The 25,092-nt window shown below is 48.2% G+C and overlaps 1 protein-coding gene across 6 annotated transcripts in view; it reads right to left on the bottom strand.

Annotated features, from left to right (window-relative positions):
- The window catches only part of LOC144125609 (arylsulfatase B-like), a 32,686-nt gene extending 16,433 nt beyond the window's left edge, over positions 1–16,253 (bottom strand). The window contains exons 1-3 of one of the 6 annotated variants that reach the window (XM_077659135.1): positions 16,233–16,253; positions 11,252–11,472; positions 514–626 (exon numbers count right to left, since the gene is read on the bottom strand). In XM_077659135.1, coding sequence (XP_077515261.1) covers positions 514–603 — 90 coding nt within the window. In that variant the 5' untranslated portion in view covers positions 604–626; positions 11,252–11,472; positions 16,233–16,253. Of the gene's footprint in view, positions 1–513; positions 627–3,895; positions 4,014–4,364; positions 4,384–7,129; positions 7,821–11,251; positions 11,473–15,095; positions 15,304–15,807; positions 16,117–16,232 lie in introns of those variants that run through there. The other 5 variants (XM_077659132.1, XM_077659133.1, XM_077659134.1 and 2 more) reach the window with 5 other exon arrangements.
- Positions 16,254–25,092: the final 8,839 nt, after the last annotated feature.

Genomic DNA, 25,092 nt, shown 5'->3' with positions numbered 1-25,092 from the left:
AGCACAGCTTATGATATCACTGTAACGCAGGACATGAGCAATAGGAGAAGAAACGAACTTTTGGCGCAGAATTACAAATTTTCAGGTTAGTTCTTGATTAAATTTGAGGATGAGTTTTGGATATTATACGCCAAGAGGAAAGCTAATTAGAGAACAGAACAAACTGTGCTTCTCACAATTACGCACCAGTTAATAAAAGATTGCTCAAACTTTGCTCTCTCTCTCTCTCTCTCTCTCATACTCTCACGACTGTACATAAATTATGCGTTCCTCCTCACACAGTTTTCATAAAGGCCTGCGAATGGACGAAATATTTTTTTTATTTTTACCAACAGAAGCAGGAAACTATCGATGAAGAAAATGCCATTTTTGCCGAGTGAAGCACTGAAGAACCCCAGGAGGTCGAAATTTCCGCAGTCCTTCACTACTGTGCATCTCATAGCCTGAGTCGCTTTGGGACGTTAAACCCCACAAACCAAACCAAACCAACCTTGGCAGCTGACACAGACTTACCAGGTCATCGACGAGGATGAAGATGATGTGCGGGGGAACTTTTTGTGAGACGGCAACCGAGGCCCAGAAGACAACCAGCAGTGACCGCATGTTGAAATGCTACCAGCGTTTACCTGGAACACAGAATCGTGCCCCCGTTTTCTGACTGTTGCTTTCACCGCAATAGAAACGGCATTACTGCAGAAATACTTGGAAGAGTACTTTATTATTGCACGTTATTCTATTTTTAGGCGGAAAAAATAAATCTGCTCACGCATACGTTCACGTCACCTTCACTTGCACAAAGAGAAATAAAGGAAAACAGTTGGAAGAGGTGGGAACGAGAGAGAGAGGGGGGCGTCGAAGAGAGGAGGATTATTTTCAAGTGGCATTATAACACGTCAAGCTGTAGACCTTTGTAAAAGAGTCTGCTGTCGTTATGACAAACTAGCCCGGACTAGGGGAAGTTACTTTTAAATCCTGTAAATTGGATAAGAGGGAACAAGTTGCCAGAGTGCGAACGACGTATTTATCCGCTACCTCATGACTCATTATCTGTGCATCTTTCGACGGCCGCTGCCATCATTGCCCGCCATAAAAAGTATAAAGTGTGCATCTGTAAAGAACCATACTATACTTTTCCCCATTAGAAACAACCAGTCTTCAATTTTTTTTCAGCTTTTTTTTTTTACCATTCGCACCGCTTTACCACATTTTCCTGTTTTTGTGCCTTTGAAACAGCGACTCTTCGGCTTATGATGTCGAAATGCGAACCTCTATTTTATCCATACGTGTACAATTAAAAATAAAAACTCAACATACTTTCATTCACTGTGGTTAAGATGATAGTTAAAACATTCGGTGCCCTGGCAATATGTCTCGAAGTTATCGACAAGCCTAGCAAGTTCCCGAAAGCGCAAAATCATGGCGATTAGCGGAAGGAAGAACGGAACAGACTGCACTAGAAAGAGCGTTTTTTTTTTTCAAACATACGCAAAGCGGACACACTCCTTTCCACAGCGAGGCGCCAAAACGCTCCCTCCTAGCCATTGGGTCGATACCCTCGCCTCGAACGAGGAGAGGGACGCCCGAGTCATGAGATACGTCCCGTATGCAAGGCTATTGTCCGAACTGGGCCAGCAGAGGCGAAAAGGCCCGACCGCAGCCCGTCGCTCCGCTGCCGCCGACACAGGAATCACGCCCTGCATCTTCAACGGTATTGTTTCTCAAGATATGGCCACACGCACACACACCGCTCGACCAGGCCGTGCCTCCAGCGCAGGTCGTGACCAAGGAAACGGCGATGAGGATCAGGCATGCGGCACGCGTCTTACGCTCCGCCCCTAACGGGAACGCTGCATGCACAAGGCTGGCGCACTGGAGAGTTTATCGCTTTTATTTTTTAATTTGCAAAGTCAAATTAGTCCGGGCTCATTACACTTTACGCTTTGCCGGACAGATACGAGGTATACACTGCTCGGCCCGCTACTAAGTTACAGGGTCGTCGTGCCGCATTCACTGTAGACAAGCATACAGCGTGAACAATCGCACAGGGGTGCGATAATGCAAAGACGGTGATTAGGCTAGCAGCTTGTTCGTGCTGACCTTGTTGTTGTTGTTTTTGTTTACTGGCCTGCCTGGAAACGTAAAGCGCTGCAATTACTCAGCTGAAGCCGGCTATTCCCGCTCCACGCAGGTAGTAATGAAAAAAATAAATATAAAGCAACTACTCATTTCACATGCGCCAGCAGCCAGTATAGTGGAAATGAACAAATGCTCGAGATAGGATGCAAGAAAAAATGTGCATATGATTTGTAAAGTTCCATTGTTCGCCTACACTGTAACCGCGCTGAATTCTGTTCACGTCGGTAGATAAAAAGTTGGCTGTGGAACTCCTGTTTTAGGTAGCCGCTTAACATAGAAGTTACTTTCCTTGCTGTATCACGTATATAACAGCGAGGACGTCTGGACGCAAGGTCTTTTGCGCAAGGTCTGGACGCAAGGAAATTTCGGTGAGGTGCTTTTCAGAGCATAAATTGTAAATTATAAATTCGCTGGTTTAACGTCCCGAAGCGCCGCGTGGGTTGTGATGGGCGTCGTATAGTGGAGGGTCCTGGAGTGATTTCGACCACGTCAAGTTTTTTAACGTGCTTAATACGTAATGACTGACTAGTACGTACTGCATACTTACGACTACAGCGCAGTAGTAACACGGACAAGAGAAGAAAAGGACGCAAACACAGGCGCTGTGTTGGACATCGCACAGCATACAGGTGCCTTTTTGCATTTTGCCTACTGTGAAGCAGGGCTGCCACGGCCGTGATTCGAACGTTCGGATCAGCAGCCGAACGACACAGCAACTCAGCCTCCCCGGTTTCTGCTTTTCGAAACATGCTGAATTTATGAAGACAAGACATGAAATATAAATGAAGCAATCGCCTGCAGACTTATTAGAGCCAAGCGAATTCAAGCTATAACTGCGGTACACAGTGCTAAGTGGTGTTAACATTATTAAAGAAGCTAGATATCTGAAATGAGTGCCCGCTGCGATCTTTTAGCATAATAAACGCTTCCACTGAACCCTGTTTCTTGCACTGATTTCATTCTGCCAATTTTCCTTGTTTTCTGTAGAAGGCAATATTGCCGAAAGACGCAGCGTAACATGCATTTACATAGAGGATTGCTAATCTCTACCATGTCACTGGACAATTTGCAAGTTATTAATTCTCAAGCAGTCGTGTATGCAACTCAAACGCACAGCAGTAGCTGTCGGTCTACTTTATAGCTTTCGTGGCCTGCTAACAAAGGTGCCAGAAACAAGAACCAACAAATGCAACAGAAAGTCGCTCTTAACAAGACAGTATACTGTAAACAGAAGGCACCATCGCAAAAAGCACGGCGGAGGTGCGACGATGGCAACCTCCTGGGCGATAAATGGCATTGCTGCTTAAGGCTCTCCTTGACTTTTCTTTGGGCATATGGTAGCAGAAAAGGCGTAGTAGAAAAGCCTGTTGAAAATGAGTGATTTCTGGCGAGTTGCATAAAAATCGCGCAGTTTTCGCCGTTTTTTTTTCGTCTTTAGTATCGTACAATGTGATATTATTCGGTTAGGGACCTTCAGAGAGAGAGAGAAAAAAAAGCTTGAACAGAGACGTAAAGTTTCATTCCATCGAAGCCTTTATACTGTCGTTATTCGTAGTGCCGAATGATTTTATCTAAAGTGCCGTGAAAACATGTCTACAGCAATTACACTTCAATTTAGAGTTCGTCATTATCGCCACGAGGGACATGGCGCGCAACCGAAAGTTCTGACCAGTTTGACCAGCCAACAAAAACAGTGCAGCCCAGCCTGCCATACCTCATGACGGCAGCCAACAACACCGGCTGACCACTGCGATCTCACCTTGCGCCTGCATTCTTTCCTAGCTACTCACTTTTCAGTCACTTGCTTCGGCTTACCGAGCGTGCAACTACTTGGCGCTACAGGCCAACTGCTACTAGCTGGCTGTGGGCAGCTTCCTTTTTCAGGACAACTTCGTCCTGGACACGAACAATAAAAAAATAAACAAAGCCGACACTACGTCAACTGACGCGTGCCCTGCACGTCGCTTTTGCATTGCGGGAATGTGAACGCGGCAGATTAGTTTTGTTTTCTTTCCAGACGAAATGTTACCACCGACGGTTGATCATAACTGATACCGAGCCCGAACGGCATTGATAGAAGCATGCATGCGTCTACGTACCCTGAAGCGACGGACAGCTCCGTGCGTACACTTCGCGGCGGAGTGTTGACATCGAGTGGAATGCGTGATTCGGAGGAGAAATACAAGCGAGCAAAAAAAAAAAAAACAAACGCCGCGGCACAGGCATACCCTGCGGCAGGCGAAGTCCCGCTAGCCGGCGGCGCTGCTGTGGTGTGGTGTGTAGGCAACGCCCTTGCGCGTCGTTCCGGCCTCTATTTTCGTGAAGTCTCTTAGGCGCTCTTTTAGTAAGGCCCTCGTAAGCACGCCATGACCGTGAGACTATCGCCGACGAATCTAAGCGCTTTTCAGCGAAACCACTCTTCTCTCCCCCTCATTCTCTGCGTGGAGGAAGCAGCCGACTCGTAATAGCGCGCATTAAATGCGTTAAAGGATGCTGATTGCTTGCCAGCTCGCGTGGAGCGCAGCCATGGTGGAGCTTGCTGGCGGCGATCCGAAAGCTGACTTTTTTTTTTCCCCTTTTTTTCTTCTCCGCTTCTCGTCACCGCCTGCCGCTGGTCGTCCGCGCGAGGAAGACGAACTACCGCCCGTGCTACGTTGACCGTTACTGAGGAGATATTAAGCATCATTCTTTTTGTAAATTTAGCGAAAGAAATTATGCAATCCGTTATGGCACTTATGTAATGTAATGGCTGTCTTTATGAACCTGGGAGGATTTTACTGCACTCCCTTACACGCAAGGCCAAACACTTGCTTCACGCGCCGTCCCGCACACACGTCGACAAATCTTTTATGCGAGTGTTCTCAGCAAAATTTATTATTTATTTTTATTTGGTGTTCATCACTGCTGTTGGCGTGGAGGCCGTTACAGGGCGGTCACAAGATATAACATACAGGATAGCAGTGCTGCCGCATTCAAGAACAGATCATATTTGCAGAAAAACTGCTAAGTGATTTTTGGTGTGCGAGTGTACGAAATGTAGGAAAGACATTTTCTTTCCCGCGTGGCGCCGTGCTGCTTGAGATATACATTACGATGCTTAAGTGGCCAGCACTGCTTAATAATGAAACATCTGGCGACACTGCTGTTGTCGAGATATTCTCATGATGCAACGCATGGAGGTAGTATTTGCAAAGTTATACACAGCTGTTTTTCCAGGATGCCGCCAAGCGAAACTTTTTTGCATGTAGACGGTTTGATTTCTCAAATACCACTTAGTATAGAGGCATAAAGACGTACGAATTTTCGCGAGAGAAACCAACTACCTAGACGCATATATCCTTGTTGAAATTTTACAGGCGTTTAACATGCTTTTGCAAATATACTGCTCTCCAAACTTGAAAAAGAATTTTGAAGGTTCGCGGAGTGCAGAATGTTTAGAAAGTTTATTGCGCTTTACTTCAAGTTTCTCTAGCAGAGAGAAGTTTCTTGCCACCATTTAGCGTTCAGGTTTAACTAACTTTCTCAAAGACATGTTTCTAGGCGATGTACGATAAAATACAGAGTCTTCCTGTCGGTATTTTTTTAATCCTTAACCAATGGATATAATATGTATAAGTGGCGAATTTTCAATGTATAGAATTCTGTGTTGGTTTCAATGTTTGTTCTTTTTTCTGTGCCACGTTTTGATATCCACTTCTGTACGAATAGCCCCTTGATTAGAGCTGACAGTATGAACAAATGGAGTGAAATGAGAGACGACGGATCGCACAGCGTTTTAAAAACTCATTCTTATTCGCTGATAGCGGTGCAGAACGGTGCATATCGTTGAGTCAGAAACAGCAGAAATAAATAAATAAGTGTGAAATAAATAAGTGTGATTATCTAGAAAAGTTCTTAACAAAACATAATTGATTTTGCGACGGGTTTTCTTTATTCGCAACTTGAAAGTTTTTAGAATCTTTTTTTTTATCGCGAAAGCGTGCGTTGTGGAATCAATTATTATTTACAGAAAATTATTTGAATTTTTAAGCGAACGTAATTGATTTTAACGATTTTATGACTTTTTACTGCTTACTGAGTATGTGATAGGTTTGACTGTGCAAAATTATAAGGAAGCATTCAAAACATCTTGATGCACGCAGCATGAGCGGGAAAATAAAAAAATATATATACAAAAACACGAAACACACACGGATAGGAGAAACACATGCACGGACAGGAAAGGACGGGACATGGATGTTAAAAGCGAATACACGGATATAAAAACAGTCACAAGATGGGAGAAAACCGCCCATGACGGATGCATGGGGCGCGCCGTGTGCACCTTTTCATCAGTACACGATCGAAAGCTATAATAACGTTTCCAGACAGCCGTAATTACCATCTTGGAAACAATGTCTGGCACAAGGCGCAGACGGGACAAGGACGCGTTCCTCCGGGGCTAAAAGTAAATGGGAGCTCCCACAGCACTTACGTCAATCTCACGAAAAAGATGAGCGGCTCGCGTGTGCCCCTTGTACCGCGCTCATTCATCACTCCAATACAACAGCCATCAATGTCAGAAGGTCAAAGTTCGTCATGATCGCACGATCACGATCGTGCAGGGAACTGAACAGCAGACGCTTAGTCCGCGCCGCACGGGGTAAGGTAAAAAAGAAAAAACAAATCAATTGTGTCGCGAGTTCAGTGCACCCTCTTCGCGCGAAACATACAACACGCAAGCACTGCGGAGGACAGAATCGTCAGGAAAAGAAACATATTTCCCGCGGTGGCGGCAACACTTCTCCGAAGAGCGGGTCCACCGCTATAATCGCTAAGGCGCCTAATGAGGTCTCAATTCACACCGGCAGGTGCAACAACAGCCAGTTCCATTCACTCGCGGATACAATGCGCGTAATTGGTGTAGCACCTGAGCTCATTGTCGGCCCGGCTGATCGGGAGGCAAAGCGCCCGCAAGCGAAAAGAACGGCGCCGTCCAGCAGCCACCACATACCTTAGCACGGCCGGCGAGGAGAGCTGCAGCGGCCGAGAGGAGACGCGTGGCGACAGGCCTCCACCCACCGCTGCTGGGCTAGCCTTTATACGAGCTTGTCAGTAGGCACGCCTCGGGCAAGGTTGATCTGGCCAACTCTTTCTCGCGCAGCGCGACCCAGATCAGCGCGACGCGACACCTGCACCGCTGGCCAAGCGCGCCGTCTCCCGGTGCTCCGGACTTCCCGACGGATGCGCTCCCTGGCGAAAACGTCTCTCCTCTTCCGGCCTGTGGCCGCACGTGCTGCCTGACGGCGTCCCCGAGTGCTGCGGGATTACTATTACGGCTAAGCGCGGCAAGACTCGAGCACTCCGGCTTCCTCCGTTGTTGCGGATGATGTTGGTTGCGGATGAGGGCCGCCTATACTGCTGCTCCGGCCGGTCGCAGGTAGTGTCATCGTTGCGTCGGGTGTCGCAACCACGTGACGTCAGAGAAAATGCTGTTTCCCGGCAGTGGCCAGAAGGTGATGTCACGCCGTAATTGGCGCGTCGCGGCCAATAGAAAAGAACGCCGGGAAAGTGGCGTCGAACGAGGTGCTAGGAGGCACGAATGCGGTTATCGGAGAGGTGTTCGATTCATCGGGCTGCCGGAAGGATACGGGTCGTTGTTCGCTTGCAGCAAGGTCTGTCTCGGCAGCAGCCCCGTGGATGCAAGGCGGTCGTGCGCGTCAGACCTGCATACTACCCGCGGTCCAGCCCTGCTTTGTACCAAACGCCCAAGGTCGTCCGTATTCGTTCGTGCTTGGGTAGTGGGGTTGGAGTAATGAGAAGAACAGAAGGCGAAAGAAAGCCGCGAGACGTGCTTTCCGCGCTGTCGATTAATAACAGGCCGAGGTCCTTGACGAGTGCGTGCTTATACTAAGGCCCTTCCGGCTGCCACTGTAGCGTTGAAGGTACGCAGCGGCGCGTTGAGGTATCGAGCTTCCGTCCTCGAAAAGCATCGATTAGAACGACTGCAGCGAAAAACGTGATGGGGACTAAGGCTGAACATAAGAGGTGAATAGTTCTGACACTTCCTGTCACGTGGTAATCTACCTCCTCAGGTTCTTTAGGAGCGAGTCTATTCACTTGCCGAAAGGCGCTCAGACCAATCAGGAATGAAACGAAAGATGTGCAAGCGATGTGTTGGTTTTACGCTTCCGGATAGTGTTAGCTCCTTGGAATAGTTGACAAAGAAATCCATCCTTCTGGCGAGTGACACGCCCCCCTGCTTCATTGAAGTTGACGTCTCGAACAACTAGTCGACGGAACCAACTTAACTGCTTTTGCACGCTTCCTCAAAATGTTTATTCGTTGTGATGAAAACGTTTGTTCCATCTACGTCACTGGCTCAGGATGAAGCCGGAGAAGAAAATTTTATGCTCAACCTGTCATACAGTGCATTTCATTGGGGCAAACCTTTTTTCAAACGCTATACTCCGTCCGCTTGCATCCTTGGGTATAATATGACCACAATTCAATACAAATGCTTTGGTGTGGACTCGCCCTCCAAATATTCAGAGTGACAAGCACAGAGCTAGAATATATGCCGCTAATTTAACTAGCTCCTTCTATAGAGCCAGCTCTTTGCGCTAAAGCAACAATGTGCTTCAACGGGCTTACCTGGGACTACCACTTGTTTACGAACTGAAACGTTGGATGAGAAGCTCATCCCGCAATATAAACTTTGAAAAATAAAGAAATCATTCCAAGTGATACCAAGCACAAAGTTCTGGCTGTGGTCCATGACACAAAATTCGCATTGGATTACAGTATTAAGATGGGTGACCAAGCTGAAAAGTTTACATGGTAAGAGTGGTTTGAACACTCTCGAAACATGAGTAAACATGTTTTGCAATTTTGATGCAAAGAAACTGCTAATATTATTCAGAGAACATCAAGTCTTGCTACAAGCATTCATCCGTTTACCACAAAGTGCGGCGGGTCGTGTCAAAATGAAGCACACGCTGCATAACGCGCAGCAGGACATCGAACGGGTCACTGATCCGGAAAACAATGGGACTGCTTACATGTTGAACATTATGCGTAACACTGTCGCCTTCGGTGGCCAGTTCCACCTAATGAGCTAAAGTAGCCGCTGAGCGAGAGGACTTTGTGACATCACGCGGCGACTTTAGAGTCCCAGCGGTTGTTGGCGCAGTTTGTCGGAACTGTTCCATTCTTTTATTTCAATTCAGTAACGCCGATATAACCAAATGGTTTTCCCTCTCTGTGCCTGAACTCATTGAGGGTCGCAGTGCTACGGACTTCAGTGCAAGGATGTGAAGGGAGAGAATTGGCAAAACCGGAGAGTAATACAGTTGAACCTCCTTATAACGAAGTTGAAGGGGCCCGGCGATTACTTCGTTATTGCCGTAGCTTCGTTATAGCTTGCGTTGACCGAGCTTCCAAGGGGAATAGTCATTGCTTCGTTATACCCACTATTTGGTTATAAGTCGTTTCGTTATAACGAGGTCAGACTGTACAATGTGCCCTAGAAATATCAATACCATCCGCTGGCCTCAGCAAGGCGGTTAACGACACAACGAGGCATGCATCCATTCTGCGTTCGGTATTTGCGTAAATTGCGTTGTTCCGTTTGTAATACTCGTGAGCCTTATGTAAATAAGCAGCCTAACTGGATATTTGAGTTTTTCTTTTTGGAGTGATTGGAGATCCAAGAGAGCTGAGTGTGTCATTTTGGACAACGTGAAAAAATACTGCTCGACACTGAATTCCGCACGCGGGAAAATGTGGAATTTTTCTTAAACCAGGAAGTCAGCGCTGTGCTCCTTTGACTACACCTCATTAAACGATGAAACAGACAGACGATTTTGTTATGTCTATTGGTCCTGTAACGTTGGCACCCAGAAAAAAAAGACCTTTTTGAACCGTATCGCACATCATCTTCAGGCGAATATATCAATTTTCCAAAACCACGCGTATCAAACAAAATAAATAAAAGGGAGAGTAACAAATTTACAGTCGGTTTTACGAAGGTGCCTCAGAGCGCGATATATTTTATTGATTGAAGGCTCCTCTCTCATGTCCAAGGGCCTTGAAAACGTACCTTGAAAACGTATTAGTGTTTATTGCTAATGTTATTTTCTTTCAGTATGATAGGTGAAGCAGTCAACTACTCTGCTTAAACGCCCACGCCTTTCAGGCAGTCGCCACAGCAGTGACGTACTAGTCACCTTACGCACTGATAAAGCGAAAAAAAAAAGCTTCTAGGCGATCCTCGACAGATCGTATGAATGAGTTAGCAGGCAAACGTTCGTTATATCTGAGGCGGCATACTGTGGTTCGATGTATCCGGCGTCAACACACCAAAATTCGTTATATGCGAGGTTAGCACTCGAAAGTTTTTTTTTTATATATCCCAGGTGGCACACTTAGGTTTCGGTATACCCGAGGTTAACATACTAAATTTCGTTATATTCGAGCTGGCACAGCAAGGTTCCATATATCCGAGGTTAACGCACTAAAATTCGTTATATCCGTGGTTAGCGCAATTAAGGACATTATATCCGAGGTGGCATACAAAGGTTTGCTATTCGAGGTAGTATACTAAGTTCCGTCTGGTAGCACACTAAGTTTGTAGCCCGTTGGGCAGGTTACCATTTCTGCTTGCACTGACTGCTGTAATGCTAATGCACACACTAAAAAGAAAATCAGGAACGTACAATGCAGAAGACTTGCGCAACTCGTCACAGATACGATGCAAAGCTGTTTAATACAGGCTATCCAAGAATACTAACGGAAGGAGCGAAGCATGGCCACGTAAAACTTGACTAGTATTCTCCAAAGATCCCGCCGCGGCAAGCAGCCTTTGGAGAACTCCGCGTGAGGTGGGGAGGCCTTGAACGAAAACGACATGCGCCCTGCACTCGGCGAGCGGAAAGCTCCGGAAAAGCGAGCAGCAGCACCGGAAAAGTTTCCGCAACCCGCTCACTTCGAGAAAGTCCTGCCGGCGAAAAGGAAGCCGAGGCGCGAGAGCTCCGAAAGCAAGCAGGCGGAGATGGCGGGGGAGGAGGATGCGGAGGAGGAGGAAGGCCGGGTGTGCGCAAGTAGGAAGCCGCGGGTGTGCTGCAAAGGCTATTACCGGTTCCAGTGCTCCGACGGCCGGCGGCTTCCCTTTCCGGTTGGCGGCGTCGACTCCGCCGCCGACGTCGACGCCGGCAGCAGCAGCACCAGCAGCAGCGGCGACAGCCGGAGTGGAGAGACCCGAGGCAACGGTGCCGGCGACTGGCGTGCGCCGCGGCGCTGCCCGGCGGCTTGGCGGGAATCCTTCGCCCCAGAGAAGAAGGCGTGCGGCACGCCAGGCTGCAGAAACGAAGAAAAAAAAAATAAAAACGAGAAGGGGCCCCGGCGGTCTCGTCTCCGTTCAGGCGGACGCGTGACGCGTGCGCCGGCAGCACGAGCGTGCGATGCGCGGCGCCGATTGAGCCAAGGTGTTTCGGAAAAGTCGACCCATTTAAAGTCGACCCGCGCGAGACGATCCCGCCGCTGGGCGCCTTTTGCCTCCGCGTTGGCATGCGAGACGCGCCCGCTCGCCCTTCTGTTCGCCGTTTGTTGTTTTCCCGCTCCGTGCGCATGTATACCGCGCCTGCCGAGGCGCGGAGCGCGTGTAAGCGCTGCAGCAACACAGGCGGCTGCGGACGCGGGCATATTTGCATACTGACCCAAGGTAAGCGAAAGCAGCGCGAGGAAGTGCGTCGTCGTCGCGACAAAGGGACACCGCCCCCTTCTTCCTTCGGGGAAAGAATGGCCCGCGATGCGATGCCCGCCGGAGCTCCCACGGTGCGAGACCGGGCACGCGCGGCTCTGTACAGTCAACAGCCGAGTTGGGCAACTGTATTCCCGTGCACGGCGGCGTTTCCAGAAGCGTCCCTTTGCACCCACTGTGCCAGCGCTTCCAGGAGTCGCCCAACGTTTCTAGGCGCCGGACCGCCCTTGAACTTTCCGCCGCGCCGATAGCTCCGTCCCCAGTCGTTCGTTACGTGTGGCCTGCTTCGGCGCAGCGCGGTTAGCGCGCAGCGAGGGGTCGGTGTACTAAACGCCTACTCACGCCTGTTGCGTCGAGATGTGAGAAACTTCACGGTCATGTTTTTTAGTTGACATGAGTCGGCAGGGTTGGTAATGGGGTAAGCATGGCCTGGAGTTACTACAAAGTTTACACTGCAACCAGGCTGCGTACTAAAGGGGAGGTTGTTGAATGAAAGGCACATGTATGGGTGCTTTGGGGAGTCGCCGAAAAAAGTACTTTAAACAAGGCTGTGTTGGTCGAACAGCGCTCATAGGTTTCTTCCTTGTGAAGAAATATTCTAGCCACTTTGTATACCTCGTGCTTGTTAATCGGTATAATCACGGTACATGGCAAGCATCGGTTGTATCCGCACAATAGAACACATTGGGGCAGGTATCAAGGTCCCTCGGTGTTTGGTCCCTTTCTAAGATGAGGAAAGGCGCGAAGAATTACGCAACCTCAGACGCCGGGAAGGAAGCTTTAGCACGCTTTACAATGTGACAGTGTTCACGATCACCTTCGTGAGAACAGACACTATTTGGGCTCTTTTACTTCAAGAGACAAGTGCTAACCTGATGTCGTCAACTTCATAACAAAAGCCAGCGGCATCCAAAAATGCGCTGCAGTGTACAATGGAGGACGGAAAGATACTAACCTTGCAGAAGCTCGCAGAAGTTTACTCGGAAGCTTATAGTGCTGCAAGGAGAATTAACAAATGATGACGATGATGATGATGAATTTTTATGGCGCAATGGCAGCTTTGGCCAAGGAGGGCCATGACACAAGGTAGTTTTCATTTCACAAGGTAGGGTCAATGACCCATTTCCCAGGCATTTCACCCTAAGAAGCCGAGCACCAGTGTACCCATTGTATCACCGGTGGGCACCTGGCGGCACTGGGGATCGAACCCCGCACCTCTCGCATACGAGGCGGATGCTCACTAAATGGCTAGTTAAGAAATGGCTGGTTATTGCGGTGGCGGCCATTGCTTTATTGTGCACATGGGAAATAACTTTCGCTACATTAACACGGTTTAATCTGCGCTTGTGATTTATAAGATCTTACTGAACACGCGGCGCAAACCTTGTAGAATGCCGAATACTTAAGACGGAATGGTACATTCCATACCACTTAAGGATTAGCCTCAGTAGCTTTCGGACGTTCAAACCCATAAACCACTCAAACCAATATAAGGATTAAAAATCACCAAAGACATCACGTATATTTTTTGCAAGCCAACTCAGTCTAATGACAATACACGGATATTAAGAGAGCTATCGTAGTATGCAGAGTGAAAAAAACTTGCATTGTGCCAACCTTTCAGTCCTGCAATAGCGCTCTGACATATAACATAGTGTAGCCTTCGATAAGACCCGAAACGTGGTGGAATTTGATAGAAGCGATTGGCTTCGTCATGAATTAATAATCGTTTGCTAGCAGCCTCACCACTTGTGTGCTGCACTTTCCAGGAAGCGGTTTGCGCAGACTTACTGGCCCACCCTCGATGGCAAACGTTCCACTCAAATAAACTAAAGAACTAAACAGCGTCAAGGGCGCGCTTCCGAGAAAGCACTTATGGCCTTCATTCATGCGTTACAAAGAGGCATTCAGAGCGAACTCGGCGACTTTGCGCTTACGCACGTGAATACGGAACCGGCTCGGCTTTGCCCGAAGCAGGGTTATTTCCTGTCCTCAGCAACACTTTTCCCACAATAAAAAAGGCCGGCGAGAAAGGTCGAAGCGGTCGTGTATATTCTAGGGCGTTCTGAATGCAGGTCGTGCAGCTGTTTTGATCAAGAGCACCGTATTTTGTTAGGTGGTAATACCGATCGCGTCGTTGCTCGCTCCGGCGTGTCCGAACACAACGACCGCGTGCTCTGTTACAGAAAAAAACAGGTCCGGTTTTATGAATGAAATAGAAAGGTTGACCTATAGCCATTGAGCACGGGTCTGACGAAGGAAAAACGTAGAGGAAAGTTTACAAAGAATATCTCAACTCCCAGAATGCCTTTGACTACCCGCATTGCCTATGGAATGATAAACGAGGCCCCTTTTTGGCATTAAATTGTCCGTGACGTACTAGAGTTCTCGTACTAGGCCCCAGACAGTGTTTTCTAGCGGAGTCATAAGAATCAGTTTTAGTGTCTGCTGCTGCGGAGGACGCTAACAGCAACGAGTCCCTCCGATTGTTGTAGACAGCGCTCCCACGACCTTGCTATACCCTTCGAAGCAGTCCGCCATGCAGCAAGGTTAAAAGGGAGGGCCGGATGAACAAAAATACGCTTGCATGTTGCTTGCAAATGTCTCGACACCAAACTGAACGGCTGGCTGTGCAGACTAGTCTCAGCGCACGTTCACGCAGATAAATTGACATTTACACATTGACATTTCGCATAAAATCAAGCACCGTTCAGGTGTAGACAGACACGCGTGTCTACACGAATTTCCCCTTGAGCCGCAACTGGGATATTCTGCTTTGCAGGAATTTCCAGCGAAACACGACTTGTACATGCATGGCTCGAGGTACTCGGCTGCTGCATTCAACTTCGTCAACCATATTAGTTCGATTTGAGTTTTATTCCTTCGTCCACTGCCTCTGAGAGGTCAAGTCGACTGTAGTAAGTAAAGGTTATGTTCATCCTCCTAGTTCTGCCCTTCTGACGAAGCCGGTAGTAATAAAAACTGCGACACCGATTGAAACAGGGGCTGAATTCAAACGAGGCCTTCAAGAAGATAAAAACGCGACATCGAGGAATCGGAGGCATGGAAAGTGAGTCGAGAGGGAAAACGTCGAAATAAGATAAATTGTAAATGGAATATATTCGAAACTGTTCAAAGTCAGATCATACATCGTGCGAGTCAAGAGACATGCTTAACATGAGAGGAGTACGCTTTGCGGTATGTGCGGAGACTGACTGACCTGACCGCTTGTGCACCGCTCCTCGGAAGCAAGGGTCCATGTCGTCCGTATACAACCAGGCCGCGCGCTGCGGCCCGCGGGGTTTTTCCATCCGGCATCATTCCCGGCAATGTGCACTGCCACGAGCTGGCCTCTGTAATCGCCCACGGGGTCGAATCTTCTCGGGCGCTGGCGGAGAAGCGCTCCCGCGACGCGCCAGTCCCACCGGCGAGTCTTTCTGTTCTTTTTTCCCCCTCTGCCGCCCTTTCTTTACGGGAAGCGATTCACGACGTTGCACAATGCAGGTTCTCGTTTTCCACGACAGTAAAACGCAGCCTACTGCCTAATCTCACAGGTTCATCGCAGTCGGCGCCCTTGTAACCAAAAAACGCTTATCACGTAAGCGTAAACACAAGGGGGCCATTTGCTGCATGCGCTGTTTCGTCGAGTTTAATCCATTTACTAACTGAATGCTAAGTGCTAGACGCCCGCGGAGTAGAAAGTTTAAAAGAGTAAATGAGAAACAGGGGTACGCTGAGTGCATTCGGAGATAAAAGTGGACAGAAACGCTGGAAACTGCCGGACTGCGAAGCCTTGGGTATCGGGAGGCCCGACAAGGGCCTCTGCTAATTACTCGCGCACTCCCCAACGCACCCATTTATGCGCTCCTCTGGACTCGCAGATGCCCGCAGATACAGGACAAGGCGGCGCCCCGGCCGGACGCTAGACTCACCGAGAGAGTAGTAGCGGCGGCGGGCTTGGCGCGTATATGCCGTCACCGCAGTTGGTCTCCTTTCGACTGCGGCTCGCCGGCCGCGCTGTGAAACCAGTCGAGGGCGAACAAGTGAAAAGAACAAAAGGAAATAGAACTGCCGGTAGGTCTCAGCTGGGCCGTCTCGCACTCAGGCGGCCAACAACGCAGTGGTGGTGGCGCGTGGAGGTCGGCGGCGACCGAGGGAAAAGAGCAGACAGCGGAGTGAGCGTTCTCGGGCGCAAGCCGGCAGCGAGCGGCCGGGCTTGAGCAATACCGGGAGCAATTTAGCGCACGGCTAACCTTGAACCTTCTTCGGCCGTTCGGTTACACGATGCGTGGCGATGGCAGCACCCCGGACGTAAGCCCCACCTCCCGATATGCACGCCCCCCCCTTCTTTGCTTACCGGCAGCACCTTCTCCGAACAAGACGCCCGCCCCGCCGTCCGGGATTTTCCCCCTTGACGCCAGACGTCGGGAGAGGGGGGACAGTCGATTGTTACGGCGTTAACAGAAGGCGAACCTCGTCAAGGCACGCCCTTTGGGTCTGACTCGTACTATAAACGGTTACGTGTTCGGAAGAGGAAGGGGTTGGGGGAAGGGACGATGAAAGAGAAGTCGACCTTACGCGTTGTACTTAATTGGGAAACGAGTTCAGTGCCGCTGCACCGTGCACGCCCTTTTCTCAGGAAGCTGGGCGTTCAGTAGAGAAGCCAAGAGTCGATATTCGATAGATTACCGGGACCATAACAAATCGCCGTGGTCGGTGTGGGTAACGAGACGCCTCTGACAGAAGGTCGTGTCATTATGCGTGTGCGCCCCCCCCCCCCCCCCCCCCCCCCCACACACACACACACACACGCTCATGCGCTCATGCGCTCACGCACGCATGCACGCACACACAACACTTGGATGACGCCTAACCTACCTTTACCGTGCCGAACACTCTTCAGTAGTGTAGAGGTAGTGTGCTCAGCTCGCGACCCCAGACAGCCTTTGATTCCGCTAGACTACCTGTTTGCTTTTAAGCGAAACTGTTTTTATTTCTATGTCACCGCTCTCTTGAGCAATGTTGATTTTTGGTGACGCTGCCGACGCCGGCTTATCTCGAGAACGGGACCTTCGGGTGGATCCGTCGTAATCCACTTTCCAATCGGTGGTTTGAATTTGCCTCCTGAGGGCGGGGCTCTGTGGTTGGTACCCTGGGGTCACGCGACACCTGTTACGTCTTCACCGTTTTGAAGAAAATTGGAACTACGTGACACCGGGACATCGGCGGGGTTTTTATGTCACGACAACTCTAATGCTGTGGCATTAATAGTAAACAAAATACAAAAGGCAGAGTAAAAAGCTGTTTCCTGAAAGCGAACGACGTCTACTTGCTTTCAACACGCTGAGAAATATGAAAATAAGGAATGGAGTCAAGTGCACACATGTGTGCAAAAAGAGAGTAAAGGCGGATAGAAGGTTTGCCACGCTTCTTCATGCAAGCTTCTTCCTTCAAGAGAGAGTGAGAGAATGAACACGTTTTATTGAACAACTCTGGGATAGTCGCCGAGCAGCCTATGCATGCTTGTGACCCTTGAGCAGCATTTATTAGCCTTACTCTGAGCGCACCGCCTATACTTTATAGCTGTTATTTTTATTACTGACGCGTTTTTTTCTTCGTTGCAGAGTAATCGTGTTCCCGAACCAGAACGTGTTTCTACTGCTGAATTTTCGTGTGCGGCTGTGTGTTTTCTTCTTTGACTCTATTCTTCTGATCATTTTCTGTCTGCTGTCTTTTCTATCCTCTCCTGCTTGGACCAGATCATTGAAGTGCAGTGTTTTAAATAAATAAGTAAATAACTATTGAGGGACAGAGTGAAGCGCACGCGCGTAGTATTACTTCGACACTGCACCGTACAGTTCCTTACATTCTAGTGCATCTCCATTTATTTTCCTTGTGAGGGAAATGGCAGGCCATAGTAATGTCCCTTAAGGCAACTCATCAACCGGTTCACCATTTCCACATTAAATTCTCTAACTTTCGGTATCTGGTCTCTTTCTGTAGGTACCGTTCCTACGCAAGTTTTTTCAGTAGAGAGTGATATACAGACGTTCACTGAAAGGGCAGACTATTTGTCAGCATGCAGACAGGGCCGACATTATACACTGTGCTCAGGAACAGGTGTTTGAGGGAAGAAAGGCTGTAAGAGGAGCACGCGAAAATTAGTAAAATGGAAAGATGTTAAAAAATAAAATAAAGAGCGCTAATAGAACTCGATGGTAAGTATCCCAAGCAGTGGAACAAAAAAACTGCTTGTAGTTTGTCGAGAAAGTCGGTCTCTTCAGATGGCCAAAGAAGGTGCTCATTGCATGATGCTGCTGAAAAGGGCGGAGTAAGGGTCGCTTGACAATTTCATGTCGGCGAAAGTAACGAAGCCTACATTTAAACGAGAATGAGGACTTACGGGACGTCAGCGCTTGAAACAGGACGCAACTTTTCATCGCATAGTCTCGAACCAGAAATCTTAAGTCGGCATAGTCCTTTGCGCTCTGCTACAGATCCTTTTAAGCTCTTCTACAAACGGTCACTGTTGTAACGCAGTGGTGACTGCAGCACAGGCATTTCAAGCCCCGCGCGGATAAGGTTGACCGCTTGAGTTCGCCATTACTGAGTCCAGCCATTACTGAGTCCCTGAAGAAGTCAAACATGTCATTTAAACTGGTGCTCAGAGAGTAACTGAACGTCTAAAAAAGTGTTAAGTAAGCAATACTGTTCCTTTCCTTGTTCTTACCTGAAAAATACTTGACAGGTAAAGAAACTCCCGCGCGCATCAGATACTGTGGCCACGTTAGGAAGATTCCTTGTTTAAAGCAACCCGACGCCGCTATCAGCGCTTCGAGTAATGATTAAGCCGTCAAATATCTTAGTATCAGTTTCTGTGCAGTGCCTTCTCTGTATACGTTTCCACCAAAATGCACTAGCATGCAATTCGTGTATAGAACGAACGTTTTAGGACGTGGAGCGCAGGCAGCCTATCATTGCATAGAAATATCTGAACGAGTGGAACATGACGTCTCCGCACGCTCTCTGGCCAGCAGGAACTCCACGACTGGACGTAAACCGGCCACGACGGCCTTGCCTCGGCTCCTGATTGGAAAGTTGCGTGCATGCCTTGATAATACGTACTTAGGAAAACAAAACAAAACAAAAAAGTGCACCAGAACGTCTTGCCTTAAGAGCTTAGGAGGAGGAATGAAGACCAGGATGTCAAGGTTAACCCAGCCAGCATCGCAGTTGTACAGAGCTGGCTGCTTGGGTTTCTCACTGGCGCGAGAAACCGACGCTGCCAACTTATTTAAAAGAGGGACGGGGAGCTGTTCCGGGAGCGGTCATGCTCTTTTGCTTAAGGAGGCAGAACGCACCATCTCTTATAATTTTAATACGGCACAATTCTGCATGACAGAAGCGAAGCTCATATTTACTGATTTTTATTTTGTACCATCAACCCCGATCTTAGTAGAGAGGGCAGAAAGTACAGTAACAAAAATATGAGAATTATTAATGATTGAAAGTGCACATTATTACATTGCATAAAGTTATACATCATCAACACGGAAGTTAAGAACTAGAATGCGGAGCTTGTCCAAAGTATTTGGCTGGACAAATAATTATACCACAAAATGAACTACCAAGGTACTACCAAATTCATGGTGACAACTAAAAGAAATAGTTGCTGAGACATAAGTATCTAGTTTTCAACAAGCACGACAAAGGCATTTATTGATGAACTCTTAACAGTGCGCAGGTTCAAGGTGTCCATAATTCCGGACCCGATGGGCTCTAAGGGTTAGTAGCAGTGGGCGTCTATAGAACATCGAAGTTTAAAAAGTTACTCCTCACAAGGAGTTTGTGCCGTAGACGCAACCTGATCGTCTGGGATCTCCGCGTCTGTTCCACTGTATGGTACCACATTGATGAGAACGATACTGAAATAACTGCAATGTGCCTGTGGTCTCCTTGAGTGTCATCATCACCATTGCCAGTTGTATTATATGTCTGCAAGAGAACTAAAGCTTCTGTATTTGACCTGCGCTGTGTCTAAACTACCCCCTAAAAAGATGTCGAGGAAGATGTGAAGGTCTGATCCCATCGCTTCAGGGGCAACGGGGGTGAGGCTTTCAGTGAATTCTGAAGTGACTTTACATGTACTAGGTTTCCTTTTACTGTTTTTCATAAAAAGCAGCGATGAGGCATTTCCACCGCGGTGGCTCAGTGGTTAGGGCGCTCGCCTACTGATCCGGAGTACTCGGGTTCGAACCTGACCGCGGCTGCCGCGTTTCGATGGAGGCCAAACGTAACAGGCGCCCGAGTGTTTGTACGTTGACGATTTCCAGGTGGTCGAAATTATTCCGGAGCCCTCCACTACGGCACCTCTTTCTTCCTTTCTTCTCTCAGTCCCTCCCTTATCCCTTCCCTTACGGCGCGGTTCAGGTGTCCAACGATATATGAGACAGATACTGCGCCATTTCCTTTACTCAAATTCAATTTTTCCTCGGTAGGACTTACCAGACTATCGAATAGAACGTGGCATCAGAGCAAAATTTGTGGCGAGTTCCTACTTTCGTCCAAGGCTGGACCAGTAGAGCGATTTTTTTATTCAATTCTATTCCAACATTCTTTTCCGCCGCGCCTTCTGCAAGGATGACTCCGGTAAAGCCGGACGTATACGGCGTCGTTAGGGGCAACGGCGAAAAATGGAAAGAACTAATTCTAATGGGATCAGAATACAATTCTTCTGGTATCCCTGATCTGATCGGGATAAATTTGTTCTAATGTCTAGTCCCTGATTCGGTCGACTTGGTCGAAGTTAGTTGAGGAGAAACAACTGCATGAAATGTTTGCGCTCACAGGTGACCTGAAAAGCTTACGAGGCGAAGTGTGCCGGGGCTGACGTTGCACTGCCTACTCTGCTCGTTAACCAACGTGTCTCAACTGTTAAGCAGAACCACACCGCAGTGTTACTCGAGCGCTAGCCTGCCTGTCGCGAGCACGCTCCATTTCTTTCCTTGCCGCAAAGTGCCGCAGTGCTCGGAAGAAAGCAACGATAGCACGATTCGATGCCCGCGCAAATTGTTTTTCGTGGATGTGCGCAAGGTCGGCGATTCTATCCGACCACGTCGGCCGTCGGAGGGGTAGGGCGGTGAGGCCCCCTCGCCCGCCTCAGTAACGGCGCGAGATGCCTCACTGCGCACAGCCACCTTGCCCCCAATCCGAATTGATTTCGCGCGCCTGCTTATGAAGCCGGCGCTCTTTTCCTTTCTCCTCAATGTCTTCTGAAAGGGGTTTGCTGCTGTCGCGGCCATTGGTCGGTAAGGCCGCAGCGTCATGCAAATACTTTACCCACGAGATCATTACAAAAATTTTTTAGTCAGTCTATAGACTGTCCGTAGACTTCTGTTTATAAACTCTCTATAAACTCTCTATAGACGAATCCTAGAGTACAGTCTATAGGAAGTACATATCATTTAGACAGTCATAGACAATCTATAGATTTATTGCCATACACTTGTAGTAGACTTTTATTTATAGACAGTCTATACACTATGAATACACAAAATAAACATCTATAGAGAGGCAATAGAGTCTATAAGAAGTCGATAGATTCTCTATAGCCCATGTTTGTAACGGGAGATGGCAATCCGTCTATTTTTGTGACAAGCCGCATTCTCATTTTTCCAACTTTTCCTCGGCACAAGAAGGAAAAAAAAAGACAAGCCGTACAGGACGGGCTCACGTAGAATTAAAATGCCATGCGGGAAATAGATTGTGAAAGTATACTGTGGTATCATATCAGGTAATGAGGCGTGCATCACGTTGCGGGTGTAATTAAGTGTAATTAAAATTTTTACGCAAGTAATTATGCCCTTTGGTTTTCCCCAGAGCAGTTTCCTTTGGAGTTGTTCTTTAAACGGACCGTGTGAGCAGTGACACAGGGTAGTAAATGGCTCAAGGAAATTTTCTACAATGTTCGGGTTCTTTACCTCGCACCGAAACTCCGGTAGGCAGGCAGTTTAGCGCTGTGCCCCTGATAAGTCTACGAGGTGCTTCGAAAGCGGCCTCTGTGGTGTTTAAAATCTAAATTTCAAGGATAGTTACTTATAATCGCAACAACGTTTTATGCATTGTTTCTGGTACTCGGCGCTGATGAGCAGATGTCGGTTTTTCGAGTGGTAAACTGATAACATGACGCTGTAATCGGATGAAGCACATTACATTGGTGCACTCACACAGATTTGGAAGACTTGCACAGGCTGGATTCGAAGAGAAGGCAAGAGCGGCAGGAGTGGTAGAAAGTTATTAGGCCTCATGAAATTAACAAGTTTGGGGGATGCGTAACCGCAGCTGGTACAGGACAGGGTGAATTGTAGACGTATGGGAGAGTCCTTTGCCCTGCAGCGGGCATAGTCAGGTTGACGATCATGAAAGTAATGATTACGTAGCGGCAGGAACTGAGCGCTGGAGCGTCAGTAGCCTAAATACAATGAAGCTAACTGAAAATCAAGTATGTTGTCGTGCAGTGGTTATGATTTTGCCCGCAGGGCACCAGCCGTCGTAGAAGCCCGCAATGACGCAACGCGAACCAGTCTGCACCTGTCTTCAGAGTGGTGAATCAAGATAACTAAAGGGGGAAACATCTGAGAATATTCAGTTGCTTTGAGTTGCTTATGAAAACGCATTACATCGCCATTAACTCCTGACACCATCGCGTGGCAGGTCGCCCAATAGCAAATGTAAAGAATTTCCTGCATCCGTCCTCTTCCCTCGTGCGGTTAGCTTTAAATACTTCGTTTGCGTCTGACGTAACGTTGTCCCTGCTGATTACTGCATGAAGCGTGATTCAACATCCCATCTTCGGTGGTTATATTTACGTGCAAATGCAAAAAAAGAGGTCCCATTACAGCATATTGCTCTGGTATCTCTTTATGTATGATATGCATTTCTCATGTATTTTAAGAAATAAACTCCCTATTGAAAAATGTGTACAGGTTTGAACAGGAGACAAATAGGATTATGGCACATCTCGTTTAACATTATATGATGAAGCTTCCAAAGCGATTCAGCCTTTGAGTGACTTCTTAGTCGAGGGCTCCGTATAACTACCATTACCTGTGGTTAATTACCATGCACTTACATCACACAGTGCAGGCATGTCGGGGGTTCGAACACGCCCACTACGGTAGCACTTCGATGGAGGAAAAATGTGAAAATTCCGTGTACTGTGCATTGTTAGTGCCCGTTAAGAACCCCAGGTGGTCGAAATTATCCGGAGCCCTCCACTACAGCGTCCCTCATAGACTGAGCCGATTTGGGACGTACATCCTATAAAGCCAAACCAAATGTGCCATAATCCTATTTGCTGACCCGTTCAAATCTATATACATTTTTCAGTAGGGCTATATTTCAAACTTCATACACAAAAAGTATGGGATGGGGAGTGGGAGGTGTTCACCTTTCTCACTGGTATACAGGCGTGCGGTGGCTTATAATAATTAATTTTTGGGGAAAAGAAATGGCGCAGTATCTGTCTCATATATCGTTGGACACCTGAACCGCGCCGTAAGGGAAGGTATAAAGGAGGGAGTGAAAGAAGAAAGAGGTGCCGTAGTGGAGGGCTCCGGAATAATTTCGACCACCTGCGGATCTTTAACGTGCATTGACATCGCACAGTACACCGGCGCCTTAGCGTTTTTCCTCCATAAAAAAAAAGCACCCGCCGCGGTCGGGTTCGAACCCGGGAACTCCGGATCAGTAGTCGAGCGCCCTAACCACTGAGCCACCGCGGCGGGTCGTGGCTTATGGCACCATGGAATTTACGGTTGTCCGTGTGCTCATACACATACTTACAAGCAAAGGAAACGTTTCCGGCGTTGATGTGTTGTACGCTATGCTGGTATTTTTGACGCGACAGCGTTAAGGGCCCCGTGTCGCAGAAAAGCCGGTGTCGTCGGCGTCGGCGGCGTTGGCCGTGAGCGAAAAATCCCCCCTCCTCCTCCTGCTCCTCCTCCTCCTTTCGAAGCGTGCATGTTAGCTATAATATTTGACCTCAATAAGAAGCAGGTATAAATATGCGGCCAGATATCGCCGGTCAACTTGCCTTCAGAGTCGTAAATGCAAAATGTGTAGGGGAGTTTCCCTTGACCGCTGCAGCTCATGCGTTAAGTGCTTGCTTTGCAGTATCTTTGGCTCATTGCTAGTTTGTGCCTGAAGCGGCGAAATACATCCTTCATTTAGCGAAAGAATTCGTCAATATTAAAAAAGAGAAAGAGAGAAAAAGAAAACAGTGCAGGGCGGTGGCAACGTTTTTCTCGTTATCCCATTTACATTCAGTCTCCCATCCTGTCGGGGCACTCAGGGGAAATCACGCCGCAGATGCAGAATAAGTGCGGCCAGCTCGCTCCAAGAAAGTGCGCCATTTCACAATTAAGCGTGTATCACCCAGGCATGCAACCAGACCGTTCTTAGGTGAAATCGCCGGAAGGAAAAAAAACTAACGGGGGGCTTAGCCCTGAATGCGACAGGTCGTGCCCACGGTATCTGTCTCTTTGCTGCGGGACAAACCACCACTTTTGCGCTTCCCTTCAATGCTTCCCGTCCATGCTGGGTAAAGCGAACGCTTCAACGATGCGGACCGCCCCCGGGTCGACCGCCGGATGTAGAAGATTGGATCTCGGGGCCCCACTGCCCGGACCTTGCTGGACTCCCTTCGGGAATCCGGTGCTTATCTGTATCTGAAGGATACTAGTTTATTCCAGAAGGTACGCTGTCACAATAATAAAGAAATATACACCGACTGCTTTAAGAGAGCGGATTAGCCGGCAGCAGCTCCCTCAGTTCGACGACGAAGACCTATGCGCCGCTGTAACTATGCCACGTGACGCAGCGGCTCCAACCACGTGCTGCAAAGAAAGAACAAGGTGTGCCAAGCACTGTCGTACATCTGTTAATATACATAAACGCTACATACCGACCACGGTACACGAATGCGAGGCAAACACCGTTCCCCTAGGGCACCGACCAATGCCTTTTCCAAGACGGCAAAATTGAGACACCAATGCTATACACGCAAAACCGTTCACCGATGCCCCCATCTGTGACTCTTAAGGAGTATAGACACCGAACTTTTGGGTGCGCGTTTTCTTCTTTGTAATGATGCGGAAGACATTATTATGCATGAATTACCACGTTGAATTTTCTGACGGCTGCTAAATAATTTATAA

This window comes from Amblyomma americanum, chromosome 3, assembly GCF_052857255.1.
Source record: "Amblyomma americanum isolate KBUSLIRL-KWMA chromosome 3, ASM5285725v1, whole genome shotgun sequence".
Lineage (NCBI taxonomy): Eukaryota > Metazoa > Arthropoda > Arachnida > Ixodida > Ixodidae > Amblyomma > Amblyomma americanum.
Note: the sequence above shows the minus strand (reverse complement) of the source record. Positions and strands in the feature narration are given on the sequence as shown.